The sequence below is a fragment of the Rhinolophus sinicus genome, chromosome X, assembly GCF_036562045.2.
Source record: "Rhinolophus sinicus isolate RSC01 chromosome X, ASM3656204v1, whole genome shotgun sequence".
NCBI classification, from domain to species: domain Eukaryota; kingdom Metazoa; phylum Chordata; class Mammalia; order Chiroptera; family Rhinolophidae; genus Rhinolophus; species Rhinolophus sinicus.
This window is the reverse complement of record NC_133768.1, coordinates 38898857-38920919: the sequence shown is the minus strand read 5'-3', so window position 1 is coordinate 38920919 and position 22063 is coordinate 38898857. Positions and strand designations below refer to the sequence as shown.

The following is a 22063-nucleotide window of genomic DNA, read 5'->3' as shown; positions in this document are numbered from 1 at the left end:
AAGGGGGAGAGTAAAGGCCTGAACCGGAATATGGGAATGGAGAAAGTAAGCATGCTGAAGAAAATGGAATACTCTAAATATCAAACTTTCTTTTACATAAACTTAAGGGTAACCACTCAAAAAAAAAATCCAGAACTGAAATGTATACTGTAATAAAAGAACAAAAGGAGGGAAACATCATAGAATACCACCACACAGAAATAATAGACAACAAAAAGGCAAAGAAACAATGGAGACACAGTCTTACCAGAAAAACTAAAGATAGAATGAGAGGAAATCCTCACGTATCAATAATCACCCTAAATGTAAATGGACTGAACTCACCGATAAAAAGGCACAGAGTAGCAGATTGGATCATAAAACTAAACCCAACCACATGCTGTCTCCAAGAGACACATCTCAGCTACAAGGAAAAGCATAGACTCAAAGTGAAAGGGTGGAAATTGATACTCCAAGCAAATGGTACCCAGAGAAAATCAGGTGTAGCCATAATGATATCAGATGAAACAGACTTCAGGGTGAAAAAGATAACAAGAGACAAAGATGGACATTTCATAATGGTAAAGGGACTATACAACAAGAAGACATAACAGTCATCAATATTTATGCCCCCAATCAGGGAGCACTGAAATATACCAAGCAACTACAAACAGAACTAAAGGGAGAAATTGACCAAAACACAATCATACTAGGGGACCTAAATACATCGTTGACAGCTATGGATAGATCATCCAAACAGAAAACAAATAAAGAAATAGCAGCCCTGAATGACACATTAGGTGAAATGGACATAATAGACATATATAGAGCACTTCATCCTAAAACATCAAACTGTACTTTTTTTTTCTAGTATACATGGAACATTCTCAAGGATAGACCACCTATTGGGACATAAAATCAGCCTCAGCAAATTTAAGAAGATTGAAATCATACTAAGCTCATTCTATGATCACAAGGCTTTGAAATTGGATATCAGCTGCAAAAGAAAGCAGAAAAAACACAAACAAATGGAGATTAAACAACATACTTTTAAAGAATGACTGGGTCAAAGAAGAAATTAGAGGAGAGATCAAAAGATACATAGAAACAAATGACAATGAAAATACATCCTACCAAAATTTTGGGATGCAGCGAAAGCAGTTTTAAGAGGGAAATTTATATCATTACAGGCCTATCTCAAGAAACAAGAAAAATCCCAAATAAATAACTTCACGTTACACATTAAAGAACTAGAAAAAGAACAACAAATGAAACCCAAGGTCAGCAGAAGACAGGAAATAACAAAAATCAGAGGAGAAATAAATGAAATCGAGAACAAAAAGACAATAGAAAAAATTAATGTGACAGAGCAGGTTCTTTGAAAAGATTAACAAAATTGACAATCGCTTGGCTAGGCTCACTAAGATAAAAAGAGAGAAGACACTAATAAACAAAATCAGAAATGGTAATGGGGAAGTTATCACGGACACCACAGAAATACAAAGGATCATCCAAGAATACTATGAAGGACTATATGCCACCAAATTCAATAACCTAGAAGAAATGGACAAGTTCTTAGAAACATAGCCTTCAAGGCTGAACCATGAAGAACTGGAAAATCTAAACAGACCGATCACCAGTAACGAAATTGAATCAGTCATCCAAAACCTTCCCAAAAGCAAAAGTCCGGGACCAGATGGCTTCACTAGTGAATTCTACCAAACCTTCAAAGAGGATCTAATATCAATCCTGCTCAAACTCTTCCAAAAAATTGAAGAAGAGACAGTACTCCCTAATCATTTTATGAGGCCAACATTACCCTGATATCAAAACCTGGCAAGGACAACACATAAAAAAACACACACTACAGTCCAACATCTCTGATGAATACAGATGCAAAATCCTAAACAAAATTCTAGCAAATCGAATGCAATACTGTATTAAAAAGATTATTCATCATGACCAAGTGCGGTTCATCCCAGGGGCACAAGGATGGTTCAACATCTGCAAATCCATCAATGTGATACATCACATAAACAAAATAAAGGACAAAAATCATATGATTATATCAATTGATGCAGAAAAAGCATTTGACAAGATACAACATCCATTTATGATTAAAACACTTAATAAAATAGGTATAGAAGGAAAATACCTTAACATAATAAAGGCCATATATGACAAACCCTCAGCTAATCTCATAATTAATGGTGAAAAACTGAAGCCCTTTGCTCTACGTTCAGGAACACGACAGGGCTGTCCCCTATCACCTCTGCTTTTCAACATAGTGTTGGAAGTCCTTGCCAGAGCAATCAGGCAAGAGAAAGAAATAAAAGGCATCCAAATTGGGAATGAAGAAGTTAAATTGTCACTCTTTGCAGATGACATGATGCTATATATAGAAAACCCTACAGACTCCACCAAACAGCTATTAGAAACAATCAACGAATACAGTAAAGTTGCCGGCTACAAAATCAACGTGCAAAAGTCCGTTGCATTCCTATATACTAACAATGAAATCTCAGAAAAAGAAATTTTAAAAAATCCCTTTTGCAACTGCAGCAAAAAGAATAAAATACCTAGGAATAAACTTAACCAAGGATGTAAAACACCTATATGCTGAAAAACATAAGACATTTTTAAAAGAAATTGAAGAAGACACAAAGAAATGGAAAGGCATTCCGTGCTCATGGATTGGAAGAATCAACATAGTTAAAATGGCCATATTACCCCAAGCAATATACAGATTTAATGCAATCCCCATTCAAATCCCAATGGCATCTTTAAAAGAATTAGAACAAAAAATCATCAGATTTGTTTGGAACCACAAAAGACCCCGAGTTAGCCAAAGCTATCCTAAGAAAAAAGAACAATACTGGAAGTATCACACTCCCTGACTTTAGCTTGTACTACTGGGCTACAATAACCACAACAGCATAGTATTGGCAGAAAACAGACACATAGACCAATGGAATAGAATTGAGAACCCAGAAATAAAACCATATAAATATGGACAGATAATTTTTTACAAAGAAGCTAAAAACATACAATGGAGCAAAGACAGCCTCTTCAATAAATGGTGCTGGGAGAATTGGAAAGCCATGTTCAAAAGAATGAAATTGGACTGCTGTCTGTCACCATGTACCAAAATTAATTCAAAATGCATCAAAGACTTAAGCATAAGACCTGAAACAATAAACTGCATAGAAGAAAACATAGGTACTAAACTTATGGACCTTGGGTTCAAAGAGCATTTTATGAATTTGACTCCAAAGGCAATGGAAGTAAAAGCTAAAATAAACGAATGGGACTATATGAAACTTAAAAGCTTCTGCACAGCAAAAGAAACCATCGACAAAATAAAGAGGCAACCAACTGAATGGGAGAAGATTTTTGCAAACAGTGCCTCCGATAGGGGCTAATATCCCAAATATACAAGGAACTCATGCAACTCAACAACAAAAAAACAAACAACCCAATTGAAAAATGGGCAGAGGACCTGAAGAGACATTTCTCCAAAGAGGACATACAAATGGCAAATAGACATATGAAAAAATGCTCAACATCACTAATCATCAGAGAAATGCAAATAAAAACCACAATGAGATATCACCTCACCCCAGTCAGAATGGCTATCATCAACAAGACAAATAGTAACAAGTGTTGGAGAGGCTGTGGAGAAAAAGGAACCCTCATACACTGTTGGTGGGAATGCAGACTGGTGCAGCCGTTATGGAAGGCAGTGTGGAGGTTCCTCGAAAAATTACAAATGGAATTACCATATGACCCAGCAATCCCTCTCCTGGGTATCTACCCAAAAAGTCTGGAAACATTTAGAGATAAAGACACGTGTGCTCCAATGTTCATTGCAGCTTTGTTTACGGTGGCCAAGACATGGAAACAACCAAAATGTCTTTCGATAGATGAATGGATAAAGAAGTTGTGGTATATATACACAATGGAATACTATTCAGCGGTAATAAAAGATGAAATAGGACCATTTGTGACAACATGGATGGATCTTGAGATTATAATGCTGAGCGAAATAAGTCAGACAGAAAGAGCAGAGAACCATATGATTTCACTGATATGTGGTATATAAACCAAAAACAACAACAACAAAAAACCAAGAAAAATAAATGAGAAACAGAAACTCGTAGACACTGACAATAATTTAGTGGTTACCAGAGAGTAAGGGGGGTGGGGGGTGGGAGATGAGGGTAAGGGGGATCAAATATATGGCGATGGAAGGAGAACTGACTCTGGGTGGTGAACACACAATGTGATACATCGATGATGTAATACAGAATTGTACACCTGAAATCTATGTAATTTTACTAACAATTGTCACCCCGATAAAGTTAAAAAAAAAAAAGAAGTGTGGTATATATACACAATGGAATACTATTCAGCTGTAAGAAAAGATGAAATAAGACCATTTGTGACAACATGGATGGGTCTTGAGGTTATAATGCTAAGTGAAATAAGTCAGACCAAGAAAGACAAATACCATATGATGTCATATGTGAATCTAAAGAACAAAATAAATGAACAAACCGAACAGAAACAGACCCATAGATACAGAGAACAAACTGATGCCAGATGGGAGTGGGGTTGGGGAACTGAGGGTGAAAAAAGTGAAGGGATTAAGAAGTACAAATTGGTAGTTACAAAGTAGTCATGGGGATTAAAGTACAGCATAGAGAATATTGTTATTAATATTGTAACAACTATGTATAATGCCAGGTGGTAGTAGGCTAATTGGGAGATCACTGCATAAATTGTACAAATGTCTAACCACTATGTTGTACACCTGAAACTAATATAAAATAATATTGAATGTCAACTATAACTGAAATAAAAATAAATAATTTTTACAAAAATGAATGAATAAATGAATGACTATATTACACAATGAATGTCAAGATACTTCCATAATTTTTCTTTTCTCTCACAAAATAAAATGCAAAATGTAGGTACTGAGGGAAATCCCTGCAGGACACATAACGGTAAAAGTCATTACAAACAACTTCCTATCTGTCTTCTCCCCATCCCCCAGTGCTGACCATGTCACTTTGAACAGGATTATGTTGTTACAGGTCTCAGTGTCACTCGAGGATGTGACTGTAAACTTCAGTAGGGAGGAGTGGCAGCACTTGAAACCTGCTCAGAGGCGCCTGTACCGGGATGTGACACTGGAGAACTACAGCCACCTGCTCTCCCTCGGTAAGCACAGCTGCCCTACGCATCTGCCAGGGGCCTCAGTGAGGCTATTTCCATTCTCAGCTGCCGAGTGCTCTGGGACATCTCAAGTGTGTGATGGTGTCGTCCTTGATTTGTCTAGATTCAGTCCCTTTTCAGCACTATTATTATTACTCTATTCCCAGCGAAATATGATTACTTTTTTGAAGAGCAAATGGAAGTGCCATTGAAAGGTCCCTGAAACCCACTGAGCCAGACCCAATCCTGTATCATGTCCTGTTAACAGGGTATGAAGTTCCCAAACCAGAGGTCATCTTCAAGTTGGAGCAAGGAGAGGGGCCATGGATGTTGGAAGGGGAAACCCCACATCAGAGCTGTTCAGGTGAGTAAGTGTACATGTAACCCAGGCAGATGGGGGACATGGAAGTATATCTCACTTTTGTAGGAGAGAGCAATACTTTTCAAAGGCTATGAAGATAATGTGTCTTGGAAGTTCTAAACTTTTGGACTTGCTTGAAGATGGTTTCCATAAACCCCTCGGATACCTAAATGCCATCTCGAATTATGACCCTTGCCACATCTATTGTCTTCTTCTCTTGGCTTTTTGACAAGTGAGCTGTCTCTAATCTTGTACCCTGGGTCACATACATACCACCCTATCTTATCTAGGAGTTTTTTGTTCTTCCTACTCCATCTTCACCCCCTGCCCCCATCTTAGATTCTTTCCTTGTACATTCAGGTATTTTAAATTTTCTTCTCTTTTATTTCAATTCCCCGTATGCACTACATATCCCTCCTCCCATGGGCAACTGGTCTAATGTATTTGATCTTTGAATTTGTGTGGTATTCTCTTGAAGCCTGAAGTACTGGTATATGAGTATGTATTTTTAGTATATATAAATGATACTGTACTCTGTGTTTTAATTCTGTTCCCTTTTTAACTCATCCCTGGGGTCTGTCCATATTGTAGTGTGTTCACCTGGCTTTGTTTCTTCAAATTGCTGCATAGTATTCAACAGTGTGCCAGCACCACATCTTATTTAACCTTTCATCCAGTGGTGGAGACTAGGGTTGTCATTAATTCCCAGCTAATACAAACAACTCTACAATAAATGTGTACATAAATCCTCCCTTATGGAGTATGCAAATGTCTCAGGAATGCGTACAGAGGAGAGGGATTGCCCGATCATTGCATAGTCTCATCCTGAATTTGACTGAGCACTACCACATTATTCTCAATTGGCTGTACTAATCTATATATATTCCCAGCAAAGTGCACAAGGGTTCTTGATTTCCTAGAGTTTCTGCCAACAATTAGTAGTACCAAAGTTTCTCATTTTTTGGCCAACAATGGAAATAAGGTGGTATCTCATTTTTTACTTTGCATTTTTCCAATACCTAGTTTGAGCATTTCATTTTTTTTTCCTTTTCTTCCACCTCCCCCCCACACTCCAGTTCAAGCCGTTGTTTCTCAGTCTAGTTGTGTAGGACAGCTCCCTGGCCCATGCTGGTGTTATGAGCTTTGCGTCCCCCCCCCCAGGTTGAGGTAGTCAGTCGCTGGTAGTCAGTCAGCTGCTCACAGCAGCCCACGGCAGCCCATGACAGCCCAGCTCCAGGGAGAGCCATTGTTCACAATCTTAGCTGTGGAGGGCACAGCTCACTGGCCCATGTGGGAATCGAACTGGCGACCTTGGCGTCGGAGCAGGGCGCTCCAACCACTTGAGCCATTGGGCTGGCCCAAGCATTTCATTATTGACCTGTTGTTGTCTCTGAGTGTCCCTCTTACCGTGTCTCCCCGAAAATAAGACCTAGCTGGACAATCAGCTCTAATGCGTCTTTTGGAGCAAAAATTAATATAAGACCCGGTCTTATATAAATAATATGAGATATGATATGATATGATATGATATGATATGATATGATATGATATGATATGATATGATATGATATGATACCGGGTCTTATATTAATTTTTGCTCCAAAAGACGCATGAGAGCTGATTGTCCAGCTAGGTCTTATTTTCGAGGAAACACGGTATGAGTGACCTTGTTCATGTTCCCTTTCTTTCAACTGAATTTCCTGTCTGTTTCTTACTGATTTGCATCCAATTTATTATTTGCTCTCTTTCCACCCTTCTCTTCCTCATTATCCCCATAAGTGAGGCATCCCTAGGCACCCTATCTACTGTTCATCAGTCTTTTCTTCATATACATGGAAGGATTCCTCATTTTATCATAACTGAAATTCTCATGATTCTGCTTTTGACATCTCCGGTCTCTGTTTTTCATTGGTACTTTAGTACTAGATTTACCTACCCAGAAAGTTTCCATGGGAGTTTCTCTTGATCCTCAGTATATCAGAAATGGAATCATCACCTCACATGTCAGGAAACCTTCTCACCTTCTAAATTTTGTCACATTTTGTTTCATAAATCTTTTGGTCATTTTAATTAATCTCTCTATAATTCCTATTGTTTTTCCATTTTTGCAAATATCATTTTCAGTTCATCTTCTCAGTTCCCAATTATATCACATAAAACCAGTTCCATATTTTCTTATGCCTGGGTTATGATTATTCTATTCCTGATTAGATTTGCTGATTCATTCTTTTTACTAGCTCATTTTAAATGCTAATGACAGATTTCATTGCCTAAAACATTCTATTTATCTAGCCATGAGCTTTATAAAACAAACCTACAATTAGCCCCCATTACCTAGTATGTGGCAATCAAACTATTCTTTCAGAGATATAAACAACATGGCCACGTGTTTCCAATTCAAACTTGTATCTTTATATTTTCCATAACCTCTGCTTAACTCCATTTTTCACATTTTTTATGATTCTGTGAGGTTTATTTATATTAATAATTCTATTGGTTTTGACAAATGCATACAGTCATGTAATCACCACAAACAAGATATAGAACAAAAAATTACCTCAGACCCCTTGGTTATCACTGCTTCCCATAACTTCCAGCCCTGGAAACTACTGCTCTCTCTTATGTGTCTATAGTTTTGCCTTTTCCAGAAGGTCATATAAATAAAATGACATTCTGGAAAAGGCAAAATTATGAAGTTTTTTGAAGCTTTTTGAGCCTGGCTTCCTTTTTTTTTTTTTTAAGTAGGAGAAACTTTTTTTTTCCTTTTTTTTTTCTTTTCCAGATTTTACTGGGAAAGGGGAACAGGACTTTATTGGGGAACAGTGTGTACTTCCAGGCCTTTTTTCCAAGTCAAGTTGTCCTTTCAGTCTTAGTTGTGGAGGGCGCAGCTCAGCTCCAGGTCCAGTTGCCGTTTTCTAGTTGCAGGGGGCGCAGTCCACCATCACTTGCGGGAGTCGAACTGGCAACCTTGTGGATGAGAGGACGTGCTCCAACCAACTGAGCCATCTGGGAGCTCAGCGGCAGCTCAGCTCAAGGTGCCGTGTTCAATCTCAGTTGCAGGGGGTGCTGCCCACCGTCCCTTGTGGGACTCGAGGAGTTGAACCAGCAACCTTGTGGTTGAGAGCCCACTGGCCCACGTGGGAATCGAACCGGCAGCCTTCGGAGTTAGGAGCATGGAGCTCTAACCGCCTGAACCACTGGGCGGGCCCGAGCCTGGCTTCTTTTGCATAATGGGTTCAAAACTCATTCATACTGTTGTATGTTTCCAAAGTTTATTTTTTATTTCTGAGTAGTATTCCTTAGTATGGATATACCACAGTTTGTTTATCCATTCATAAGTTGAAGAATATTTAGATGGTTTCCAGTTTCGGTGACTATGAAGAAAGGTGATATAAACATCTGCTTACAGATTTTGTGTGATGATAAGATTTCATTTCTCTAGAGTAAACATTGCTGTGTTGTATGATGAGTATATATATATATATATATATATATATATATATATATTTATTTATTTATTTATTTATTTATTTTTTAATTGGGGAATATTGGGGAACACTGTGTTTTTCCAGGATGTCAAGTCGTTGGTTTTCAATCTAGTGGAGGGCACAGCTCACTGGCCCACGTGGGACTCAAACCGGTGACCTTGGTGTTATGAGCACCACGCTCCAACCACTGAGCCAACCGGCCGCCCACTGGCAGCTCAGCTCCAAGCTGAAGCCATTGTTTCCCACTGGCCCATGTGGGAATCGAACTGGCAACCTTGTTGTTAAGAGCTTGTGCTCTAACCAACTGAGCTATCCCGCCGCCCCGATAAGTATATATTTAACTTTGTTAGAAACTACCAAACTGTTTTCCAAAGGTGGCTGTACCATTTTATAGTCTAACTAGCTATGTATGAGAGTTAGTTAATCTACATCCTCGTCAGCACTTGGAATTGTCCATTAAAAAAAACTTTAGCCATTCTTTTTTTTTTTTATCTAAGCAGAAAGTTGTATCAGTTTATTTCTCTTTAAACTAAATTAATAAAATATTTTACTTAAGTTTTTAATACTTAAAACCTAGAACTATCAGAGGTATTTATGTGTTGCTAGAATCTAAGCTACATTAAAGCTCTACTTAGCTCTGGAAGTTTTGACCATTTATTATCTAGAACCACCCAATCTGCTCTGAAGTCTGCTGAGAATGGGAGAGAATTGCATTCCTAGGGTTCAATGTTTGGCCCGAATACCTCTAAAATTTTGGGGTGAGGCAACACATCCTTCCAAAGTAGCACAGGCCTCGCTTTACTTTCCTAAAGATACATTAAATACCCATGAGGCAAGATGTGGGACAGTTTTACTGTGATGATTCTGTTTCACTGGTGACAATGCTGAAGCTGTTCATTGTTTTTCAGTGGGCATTTTGAATCTCCTTCAAATACGATTATCGCTCTCCCAGAAGGCACCTTGTCTTAGTTCCAGCTGCTATAACAAAATGCCATACACTGGGGATTTAGAGAATAGGCATCTATTTCTCACAGTTCTGGAGGCTGGAAAGTCCTAGATCAAGGTGCAAGACGATTCCATTCTTGGTGAGCTGTCTTTCTGGCTTGCAGAATGCTGCTATCTTGCTGTGTGCTCACATGACCTCTTCTTGCACACTGGAGGACAGAGAGTTTAGCCATTCTTATAGTTGAGTAGTGGTATCTTACTGTGTTTTTTATTTTATTTTAATTTTTTTGTTTTGTGGGGGGCATATTGGGGAAGAGTTTGTTTTTCCAGGACCCATCAGCTCCAAAATCAAGTCGTTTTTTGTTTTGTTTTGTTTTGTTTTTTTCAATCTATTGTGGAGGGCGCAGCTCAGCTCCAAGTCAAGCTGTTGTCCTCACTCTAGTTGTGGAGGGTGCAGCTCACTGGCTCATGTGGGAATCGAACCTGTGACCTTGGTGTTATGAGCACTGCGCTCTAACCAAGTGAGCCAACTGGCCACCCCTCTTACTGTGGTTTTAATTAGCATTTCCTTAACATCTAATATCTGACATTCATATATCTTCTTTGGTGGAGTGTTTGTACAAATCTCTTTTTATACCTTTCTTTTGCTCAGTTTTCTATAGAGAATTTTGTTTCCTTTTTTTATGGATTGTGCTCTTGGTGTTGTAGCTAAGAAATTTTTACCTAATCTAAATAGCTTTTATATTTAGTTCTATGATCCATTTTGTGTTAATTTTTGTATGTGATTTAAAGTGTGGATTGAAGTTCATTTTTTGCATGTGACCATATGGTCATTCCAGCATCATTTATTTTGAAAACTGTCCTTTCTTAACAGAATTCCCTTTGTACCTTTATTGAAAATCAGTTATCATTTTGTGTGTGGGTCTCTTTCTGGACTTTTCATTCTGTTCCATTGATCTATTCATCTATCTTTATACCATTCCTATACTGTCTTGATTAGTGTAGCTATATAATAAATTTGAAATGTAGCATTAGTCCTCCAACTTTGTTTTCTTCTCTTTCAAATTGTTTGGGATAGTCTAAGTCCTTTGTATACTCATATGAATTTTAGAATCAGTTTTTTAATTTCTACAAAAGTGAATTTTGATTGGGGTTACATTGACTGAGATCAGTTTGGAGATAATCGAAGTCTTCTTAATATTATTGGGTCTTTCAATTCATGAACAATTATATTCCTCTCAGCAATGTTTTCTACCATTCAGTGTACAGGTCTTATGCATCTTTTATCAGATTTATCCGTAGGTATGCCATATTTTACGCTATTTTTCCCAGCTTTACTAAGATATAATTGACATATAACATTATATTAGTTTAAAGTGTGCAATGTGTTGATTTGATACATTTATAAATTACAACATGATTACAACTGTAGTGTTAGCTCACACCTCCATCCTGTCACATAGTGACCATCTTTTCTGCGGTGAGAACATTTAAGATCTACTCTCTTAGCAACATTCAAGTATATGATACAGTATCATTAGCTATAATCACCTCAGCTCCCCAGAACTTTTTAATCTTATAACTGGAAGTTCGTACCCTTTGATCAGGAGAGAGAAACCATATACGTATTTGAACAGGGAAAGTATAACATAAAGAACCACTAGCTATCGTGGGATCAGAGTAACAAGGGATTGGCTAGTACAAGTAAAGAGAACTCTAAAGAAAACAGGAACAGCGGGAATAAGGAACAGCCAGTACCTCTAGGACTGTACAGGAGCACCCAAGGAAATGCCTCCCCTGCTTCTGAGGGGTGAGATCCAGACTTTGTTGGGAGGGCACAGCTATGGTTCATGGATGGCAGAAGAGTTGCTGTGGTGCCACACTGGCTGAACTTGCTGGAAATCTGCCCTCTCAGGCTTCAGAAAGAGCTAGTCTTGCTGGAGGTATTCCACCACCAATCAGCTGAGAGGGCTGCCAGGGTTAACCACTGGGTGCTGCTGGCTGCGATACACTGCCGGAGCCTGGAGCTGGAGAAGCTACTCGTGCTGCAGGAGCGGGGTCCTGGAGAAGTCACTCATTGCAGGAGCTGAGCTCTAGAGAAGCCACCCTCACTGCAAGAGCTGGCTGCTGGGGAAGCTGCGTGTACATCAGGAGCCAGATGTTGGCAAAGCTACACACGCTGCAGGAGCCTGGTGCTAGACAAGCTGCCCGTGTGGGAAGAGCACGCTGAGTAAGCCCACTAGAACCAGGACGCATTCATAGAAAGCTGAATACTTCAGTTTTTTGAAGCAAAGTGTGGAAAACACTTAGTGAATTAAATGTGTTGAATTTGGAGAGATAGACAGAGGAGAATATTTTGCTTTCTCTCAAAAGGGTTTTTCAAGTGTCTGTTCGGAGGAATTCAAAGGACCATAGGTTATATTTGGGAAGGGAAGACAACTGCATGAAATGGTAACAATTTTAGCCTTCGAGTATTAATTCTTTCTGTTATAACACAAAACTTCCAAATTGAGTGTCAGCATGCGTGGTACCATATCTGCTTTATAAAGTTATAGCAGATACAACCTCCCTAGAGGTATACTGAAATTAGAGTCTGTTTTGAATATGCACAGAGGAGCAAAACAGCAAACTTAATACAAATGTGTATCCTCTCATGTAAGAATTCTGAGGTGAATGGGTCCATTCAACAAGTCCACTCTAATCCTGACGCATCATTCAGGGACCATGTCCCAAAGCATTGCTCTGCCATCTCCTAGGGCATTGTTGTCAGCTGTGTGGTTAATATTGGGTCATTGTTGAGTCCAATGGGAAGGGAAGGAGGAATGGAGAATATTTGCCCACGTTTTAAGGCCTTTCCGAGAAGTGGCACATATCACTTCTGCTCATACTCCACTGGTGAGAACAAAGCGAAGCTGGTCAATGTTTTGCCCAGCTACACTCTGTTACTATAAAAGGAGAGGTCAATAGATTTGGATGGATGGCTTGAAGTTTCTGCCGTAGATGGCTTTCCCTCTCCTATTTTACACTTGGTAAAAGCATATATTCCTGGGCCCAAGGAAGACTTGCAGCTGGCTATGGAGTTGGAGCACAGATACTACTTACTGTTTGTCTTTGTCAAGATGGCTGATGCTGCAACAGTTTTTCCTATTAATATAGAGGAACTGATGTGTGAGACACATATATTAAATATTTATGCTCATAATGGCTCAGAGGGAAAAGCAAGAGGAAGCAGAGATTAGTAAGGTTTTAGAGCACATATGAAATAAGGACATGCAATCTGAAATCTTTCTTGCATGCCAGGTTTCCCTTTAACAGATTGCAGTTCCTTTTTCTAGTTATTCTACTCACTATCCAGACCTCTTAGTAGTGGATATGGGTTCAAATCCCATCTCTCTCACTTATTTAGTTACTTGATACTCACCAAGTTACATGACTTCTCTGCTTCTGTTTCCTCATCTGTGAAACATGATTGATAATGATAGTTACCTTTTAGAGTTTAGTGAGGATTAAATGAGCTATTATGTATAAAGCACTTGGAACAGTACCTGGTGCATCACAAATGGTACATGATTGTTTTGCATATAGTAAGTGTTTTAGAAGAGTTTTGTATTACTGCATTATTACTATTTTCATTATCGTCATATGAAGTCTTCTATTTCTCTGTGTTCATCCTGTCTCAACTACATGTACCCTCTATCCTCTGCTAATTGTTCTTTGAGACATTTTCATTTTTCCTTTTTCTTTTTAGATGAGGACATTGAGCAAACCCAACAACAGAGAATTTCTGAAGAAGTTTCATTCCACTGTGAGAAATTTGGTCAATCCATAGAAGAGTCATTGTGTTCCATTTTAGAAGAATTATGGCAAGATAATGCCCAGCTAGACAGATATCAAGAAAACCAAAATAACCCTTTAAATCATGTGAAAGTATTCATTAAAGAGAGGGGCTATGGGTGTAAAAATATTGAAAGAATAATTCATGTGAGTACCAAGCTTGTTCCTTCAATAAAAAGACACCATAACTGTGAAACATTTGGAAAGAGTTTGAAGCACACTTTGAACTTACATAATCATAATAAAAGCAATGCAACAACAAACCTTGATAAGATTTTTGAAAATGGCAACAACTTTGCCCATAACTCTTCCTCTAAGAATAAGAATGCTAACACAGGAGCAAGTACTTGTGAACATAATCAATGTGAAAAGCATGTTGGCCACAAACAAGTTCTCATCCACCATCAGAAAATTCATACTGGGGGAAAACTTTACGTATGTACTGAATATGTAAAGAGCTTCACCCAGAAGTCACATCTCTTTGAGCATCAGAGAATTCGTGCTGGAGAAAAATCCCATGAATGCAACAAGCGTGAGAAAGTCTTCACTCAGAACCCACAAATTGATGTAGCTCAGAGTGTTTATACAAGAGAGAAACCCTATATATGTACTCAATGTGGAAAGGCCTTTACTCTCAAGTCAAACCTCATTACACATCAGAAGATTCATACTGGGCAGAAACCCTATAAATGCAGTGAATGTGGAAAAGCTTTTTTCCACAGGTCATATCTCTTTAGACATATGAGAATTCATACAGGAGAAAAACCTTATGAATGCAGTGAATGTGGAAGAGGCTTTTCCCAGAATTCAGACCTCAATATACATCAGAAAACTCATACTGGAGAGAAACTCTATGCATGCAATGAATGTGGGAAAGCCTTCACAAGAAAATCAGCACTCAGGATGCATCAGAGAATTCACACAGGAGAGAAACCCTATGTATGCACTGAATGTGGGAAGGCCTTCATCCAGAAATCACATTTCAATACACATCAGCGAATTCATACTGGAGAGAAACCTTATGAATGCGGTGACTGTGGAAAATCATTCACTAAGAAGTCACAACTCCATGTGCATCGAAGAATTCACACAGGAGAAAAACCCTATATATGTACAGAATGTGGAAAGGTCTTCACTCATAGAACAAATCTCACTACGCACCAAAAAACTCACACTGGAGAGAAACCCTATATGTGTGCTGAATGTGGGAAGGCTTTCAGTGATCAGTCAAATCTCATTAAACACCAGAAAACTCATACTGGAGAGAAACCCTATAAATGCAACGGTTGTGGAAAAGCCTTCATCTGGAAGTCACGCCTCAAAATACATCAGAAATCTCATATTGGAGAGAGACACTATGAATGCAATGAATGTGGGAAAGCCTTTATCCAAAAATCAACATTAAGTGTGCATCAGAGAATCCATACAGGAGAGAAACCCTATGTCTGTCCTGAATGTGGAAAGGCCTTCATCCAGAAATCACACTTCATTGCACATCATAGAATTCATACTGGAGAGAAACCTTATGAATGCAGTGACTGTGGGAAATGCTTCACTAAGAAGTCACAACTGCGTGTGCATCAGAAAATTCACACAGGAGAGAAACCCAATATATGTGCTGAATGTGGAAAGGCCTTTACTGACAGGTCAAATCTCATAACACACCAGAAAATCCATACTAGAGAGAAACCGTACAAATGCAGTGACTGTGGAAAAACCTTCACTTGGAAGTCACGCCTCACTATCCATCAGAAATCGCATACTGGAGAGAGGCACTATGAATGTAGTAAATGTGGGAAAGCTTTCATCCAGAAAGCAACACTAAGTATGCATCAGATAATTCATACAGGAAAGAAACCCTATGCCTGCACAGAATGTCAGAAGGCCTTCACTGACAGATCAAATCTCATTAAACATCAGAAAACTCATAGTGTAGAAAAACTTTATAAAGGCAGTGACTGAAAAAGCCTTCATCAGAACATTACAACTCGGCATGCATCAGATGTCTCATAGTAGGGAAGAGGAGCGCCCAATACTGCAGTCATTGTGCAGGGGAAGGAGATATGACAAACTTCAGTGAACAGAAGACAAAGCCAAGTATCCTTCAAATACCAGTAACTGCATCACCACAGTTGGTATGCAATTATATGCACAGGGAGACTTTGATAAAGCATTTGAGCAATAGTCCTATTTGGGTTCATGATTCTTATAGTGACTCTCAAGCTCCTGCAAATGGTAGAAATAGAGACCCCAGGAGATAACATGTGGTCTCTTATATTTCACTTTTTGGATAAAGGACTTTGTAAATTTAGCACTGATTAGTTTTTCATACCCTGGGATGTAAAAGTATTCAATACTGGCCCAAAATTTTTTCAAAGTTCTAGGGTGGGGAGAAGAGTTTTCATTGTCCAGATACTTGCAGGGCACTGAAGTCAAGGCAAAAACCTATTTGGGGGTGCAGATCTGCGAGTCAAAGCCAGAAGTTTTTGCAATCATTGACATTGAAGACACAGAAAAGGCTGCCATGAAGAGTTGTTCTTTCTCTTCCATTTGAGAAGTCACCATGGTATATGTATATTTTTTAATGAAATAGAATTTTTAAAGTCTTACTTTATTCACTGACACATTAGGCAAAAGTCTAGCCTATGTTACAAGAATATAGTTATTAAATGTTGCACACATTTCAAGGTGGCGATTGTTCCCTCATGAATTCCATGCTGTGGCAGCAGGTGATGATTCACACTCAAAACACACTATCTATACCTTCTAACCTGTACCCCAAAAGCTATCATTTATGTAAGTTGCAGACCACAGACTTCTTATCCCCTTAGTAACTGACCCTGAGCCACAGGACATTAGACTTCCAGTTTCATCCATTGAACCTTCTACTTTCTTTGGGATTCTTGATTGAAAAAGAATGATTGAGAAATTGGATTTCAATAAGTAAAATTTTAATTGTGTTTTCCTTTCAATTTTGTTAAGATATATTCATTTTCTATGTGCATAGTAAGAGTAGTTTTGTGTAGATTGCTATGGGATAAAGTCATTTTGCATTATTGTTGGTTAGTTTAAGATATAACTATAGTTTATTACAGTTGAATAACTGGAAGACTTCTCTAGAAAGAGCACTGCTTTTTTTGAGCACTGATATATAGACACTTGCTCATTTTCCCTTGTGTTTTTATGGTACTTATAAGAAAAGGGGTTTTCTTTCTAGCATTCAATTTTATTTTATTTTAGACCTTTTGATTAAAGTATAATGCATATAGGAAATGCATATGTCAAAGCATAGAGTTCAATTCTCAGAAATTGAACATACTCAGATCAAGAAACAGAACATGACCACACCCCAGAAGCACTCCCTTTGCTCCCTCGTAGTCCTTACCACTGCTCCCCCAAGAGTAAACGCTGTCCTGACTTCTAACAGCATAGCTTCGTTTTGTCTGTCTGATATTTTATATAAATTGAGTCAATTATATTTCATATTTCAGTGTTGATCTTCTTTCATTCACATTATGAATGTGAGATTCATCTATATTTTTAATATAGTTATAGATAATTCATTCTCATTGTCATATTACCTTCCATTGTGTGAATATGCTACAATATATTTATCTATTCTACTGTTGACGGACATTTGGGTTGTTTGCAGCTTGGGGCTGTTAGGAATATTGCTGTTATAAATATTTTGGTCCCTATCTATTGGTGAACATATTTATGGATTTCTGTTAGGTATATATCTAGAAGTTGAACTGTGAGGTCATGGAGTATCCATATAGTCAGTTTTAGCTTATAAAACTGGTGTTTGAAAGTGGCTATACCAACATACACTCCCACCAGCACCGTATACAAATTCTAGTCGCTCCACAACCTTGTCAACACTTGGTATTTTCCATCTTTTTTAGTTTAGCCATTATGGTGGATGTATAGTGATAGCTCTGTGTGGTTTTAGTTTTTATTTCCTTGTCCTCCAATCCCACCATAGTATCTCAAGACAGCTGACTGATATCAGAGATCTGAGACCCAGGCCTGGGCCTCACATAAACATATAAATATAAGCACTTAGTAAGTTTAAATCTTACACACACACACACACGCACACACAAGCACACACACATGCAAAAGCCTAAAGCCAGATATTGTAATTAGTTAATTGCATTAAACATTTATGGGAAAAATAATGTCAATACTGCACAAAATCTTTCAGAAAATAGAGGAGAAAGAAACACTCTCTAACACCATGAGGCCAGTATTACCCTGATTCTTAAGCCATACAAACACATCACAAGAAAACTACAGACCATTATTTCTCATGAATGTAGATGTAAAAATCTTCAACAAAATATCAACAAATTGAATTCAGCAACATATAAAAGGATTATACATCATGATCAAGTGGGGTTTATTCCAGTGATGAAAGCCTGCTTCAAAATTCAAAATCATTCAATATAATCTATCATATTAACAAGCTAAAGAAAAATCACATGATCTACAGATTTAATACTTTATCTAATTTCCAGCAGGCTTTCTTCCTCAGAAATTGATAAGCTAATCCTAAAATTTATATAGAAATAAAAAAGACCAAGAATAGCAAAAATGAATTTGCCAAAGAACAAAGTGGGAGGACATTCACCTCCCAATTTCAAAATTATTCTAAAACTACAGTAATCATGACAGTATGGTACTGGCATGGGGATAGAGACCTAGATCAATGGAGCAGAATAGAGTCCAAGAATAAACCCTCATACTTATGGTAAACATATTTTTTTTACAAATGTGTGAAGGAAATTCAATGTGGAAAGTTTTTCAACATTTGGTGCAGGGATAATCGGGTATCCACACACAAAAAAATGAATTTAAATCTTACTTCACACCATACTAAAAATTGACTGAAAAATGGATCAGAGATGAAAATATAAAAGCTAAAATTATAAAAGTTTTAGCAGAAAACATAGGAGAAAATCTCTCTGACCTTGTGTTAGGCAAGGAATTCTTAGGACACCAAGAGCATGAGCCATAATGAAAAAAAAATGATACATTGGACTTCATCAAAACCAAAAAGATCTGTGCTTCAAAGGACACCATTAAAAAAAATGAAAAGGTATTCTAAATCATGTATCTGATAAAGACCTTGTATCCAGAATATATAAAGAACTCCTACAACTCAATAAAAATAAGACAAATAACCCAGTTTAAAAATGGGCAAAAGATTTGAAGAGACATCTCACCAAATAAAATATGCAAATAAGCACTGGAAGAGATGCCCAAAAATCATTAGTCATCAGAGAAATTCTAATTAAAACTACAATGAAATACTGTAGTACATGTACTAAAATGGCTATAATAAAAAAGACAATTACAACAAGTGTTGGCAAGGATATGGGGAATCAGAAACTGTCATACATTTCTGGTGTGGATACATTAAAATGGTGTAGCCACTTTATAAAAGTTTGGCAGTTTCTTTAAAAGTTGATTATAAATTTACCGTAGAACCCAGCAACGCCACTCCTATTACCTACCCAAAAGATATGGAACGTGTTCACACAAACACTTGTCCTTGAATATTCATAACAGCATTATTCATATGAGGCAAAAAGTAGAGAAAATCTAAATATCCATCAACTGGTGAATAGATAAACAAAATGTGGTATATTCCACAACAAAAAGGAACAAACACTAACAGAGGCATACCTCCTTTTATTGTGCTCCACAGGTGTTGCTTTTTTTACAAACTGAAGGCAATACCCTCTACCAGCAAAAAGATTACAACTCGCTTTATTGCGATACTCTCTTTATTACAATGGTCTGGAACCAAACCTGCAATATCTCCACAAGGTATGCCTGTAAATACTGCAACATGGATGAACCTCAAAAGTATTGTGCTAAGTGAGAGAAGTGAGACACAAAAGATCTAATATTGTATTTGTATATTATATGAAATGTCTGTTAAGTCAAATCTATAGAGAGCTGTACATTAGGGTTTGTCTGGTGGGGTGAGAATGGGGATGGTCATTAACTGTAAATTAGTACAAGGGATCTTATTGGGGTGATGTAAATGTTCTAGAATTTGTGGTGACAATTGCACAACTAGGTAAATTTAATAAAGGTCATTGAGGTGATCCTTAACTCCATTCCTGTTTAAACATCTGGATTCCCTGCCATAACACCTGTTGCCACCTATAGCTAGAATAAGGTGTTGTCTTGGAGCCTGTTGTACATTTAAGAATAAAGTTTCATTTACAAAATTAAGGTTGTTGAACGGTACAATTTCTTTTTTTATTTTTCAATTACAGTTGACATTCAGTATCATTTCGTATTAATTTCAGGGGTACAGCATAGTGGTTAGACATTTACATAATTTATGAAGTGATCCCCTGATTAGTGTACTGCCCATCTGACACCCTACATAGTTATTACAATATTATTGGCTATACTCCCCCATACTATGCTTTACTTCCCCATGACTATTTTGTAACTATCAGTTTAAATATGGAATGTAAGTTATACCTCAACAAAGTTTTTTTTTTTTCCCCCTGAGTTGTTTTAGCTACTAGGTCCTTTGTTTATTTATTTATTTATTTATTTACTTACTTACTTACTTACTTATTTATGAATGTTTATGGGTTTGAGCCAAACTGATGACATATGCCAGGGAGCAATATCTCAAGTGCTCCATAGGTCCTTTACATTTCCATATGAATTGTAGAACAAGTTTGTCCCTTTCAACAACAACAACGACAAAAAGCAGTTGTGATTTTTATTGAGATTGGTTTAAATCTATAGATCAATTTGGAGAAAATTGAAATCTTAACCATACTGAGCTCCCTGGCCCATAAATAAGGTATAGCTCTCTATTTCTTTAAGTACTCTTCAATTTCTCTCAGCAATATTTTGTAGTGTTCAGCTCTTTCACATCTTCTGACAAAGTTTTCCAACTAAGTATTTCATATTTTTATGCTATTTTACTTGGTGTTGTCTTACTTCCACTTTATTGTGTGGTACTGGTTTTTCATTTCACTTTCTTGTTAATTACTAGTATATAGCAAATCAACTGATGTTTGTATGTTTATCTTGTACAGAAATAAGAGGAAACAGTCCCCACACAAAACTGCTCTCACTTCTGACACCAATTGCAGGGTCTCCAAGACCACCCTCAGGTTCAATAATTCACTAGATGGCTTCATAGAACTCACTGAAAATTATTATACTCATAGTTACATTTTATTACAGCTAAAGGATAGAAATTAAAATCAGCCAAGGAGAAAAACACATATGGCAGAGTCCAGGAAGGTAACAAATGCAGAGCTGCCAGTTATCATCTCCCCCACAGAATCAAGGTAGCATTACTCTCCTGGCATTGATTGCAATAGCATGGAGTACTGCCAACCAGGGAAACGCACCCAAGCCTTTTGTTCAGAACCTTCAATCCGGGGCTCCATCATGTAGGCACAGTTGACTGCTCACATGGCTGGTCTCAGTTTCCAACCCTCAGGAGGCCAAGTTTCAAGACCCAAAGCCCCTTCAACAACATGATGAAGGCTGTTGTTGATGTGGCTCTGAGCCTCCATGCTAAATCAGATAGCTGCTATCTGAATGGCACAAGGCCCCCAGGTAAACAAAGACACGTCTGTCAGGCCTGACTTTTCAAGGGCCTAGAGATCATCTTCCAGAAGCCGAGGGCAAAGACCAGACATCCCTTTGGGTAAGGTTAAATACTTCACTACGCAGGCTATCCCTAGCCTTTGGCCCAGGCTCTTTCACAGCAAAATATATTTGGGCATCTAGTTTTAGTATAGCATTTATATGACATACAATAATAGTAAAAAATGAACTCATCCTATAAAACTATTATATGCATTTTTATGTTTTTATATTAATTTGATTATTCTTTCCCTTTGATCTACTTCTATTTGTAGCTTATGATAAACTTGTGCAGCATAGAAATTAGCTGATGGTTAGCTGACTCCACTTCTTCCTCAAGCCAGTCATTTTCCATCACCTGTATTATATCCTGAAAAATCTTTAACCCAATTTTCTGATATATTTGACCATCAGTATAAATATAATCTTAGCAACAATGCCAGTGTTCCACCATATCATAGTGTGTAGATGTAAACTGCACACTACACTGTACCTACAGTCAACAATAATATACTGTACATTTAAATTTTTGTTAAGAGGGTAGATCTCCTAAGTGTTCTTTCCAAAATAAAATAAAATAAAACAAAAGAAATAA

General features: G+C 37.7%; 1 protein-coding gene and 1 pseudogene across 3 annotated transcripts in view; both read left to right on the top strand.

Moving 5' to 3' along the window:
* Nucleotides 1-20076, top strand: part of ZNF41 (zinc finger protein 41) — a 60754-nt gene extending 40678 nt beyond the window's left edge. For 2 of the 3 annotated variants that reach the window (XM_074324013.1, XM_074324012.1), the window contains 3 exons: nt 5079-5205; nt 5468-5563; nt 13742-20076. In XM_074324013.1, the coding sequence (XP_074180114.1) occupies nt 5527-5563; nt 13742-15789 (2085 nt within the window). In that variant the 5' untranslated portion in view covers nt 5079-5205; nt 5468-5526 and the 3' untranslated portion in view covers nt 15790-20076. The remainder of the gene's footprint in view (nt 1-5078; nt 5206-5467; nt 5564-13741) is intronic. The other variant, XR_012493469.1, reaches the window with a different exon arrangement.
* On the top strand, nt 15965-20076 carry LOC109437461 (protein archease; annotated as a pseudogene).
* Nucleotides 20077-22063: the final 1987 nt, after the last annotated feature.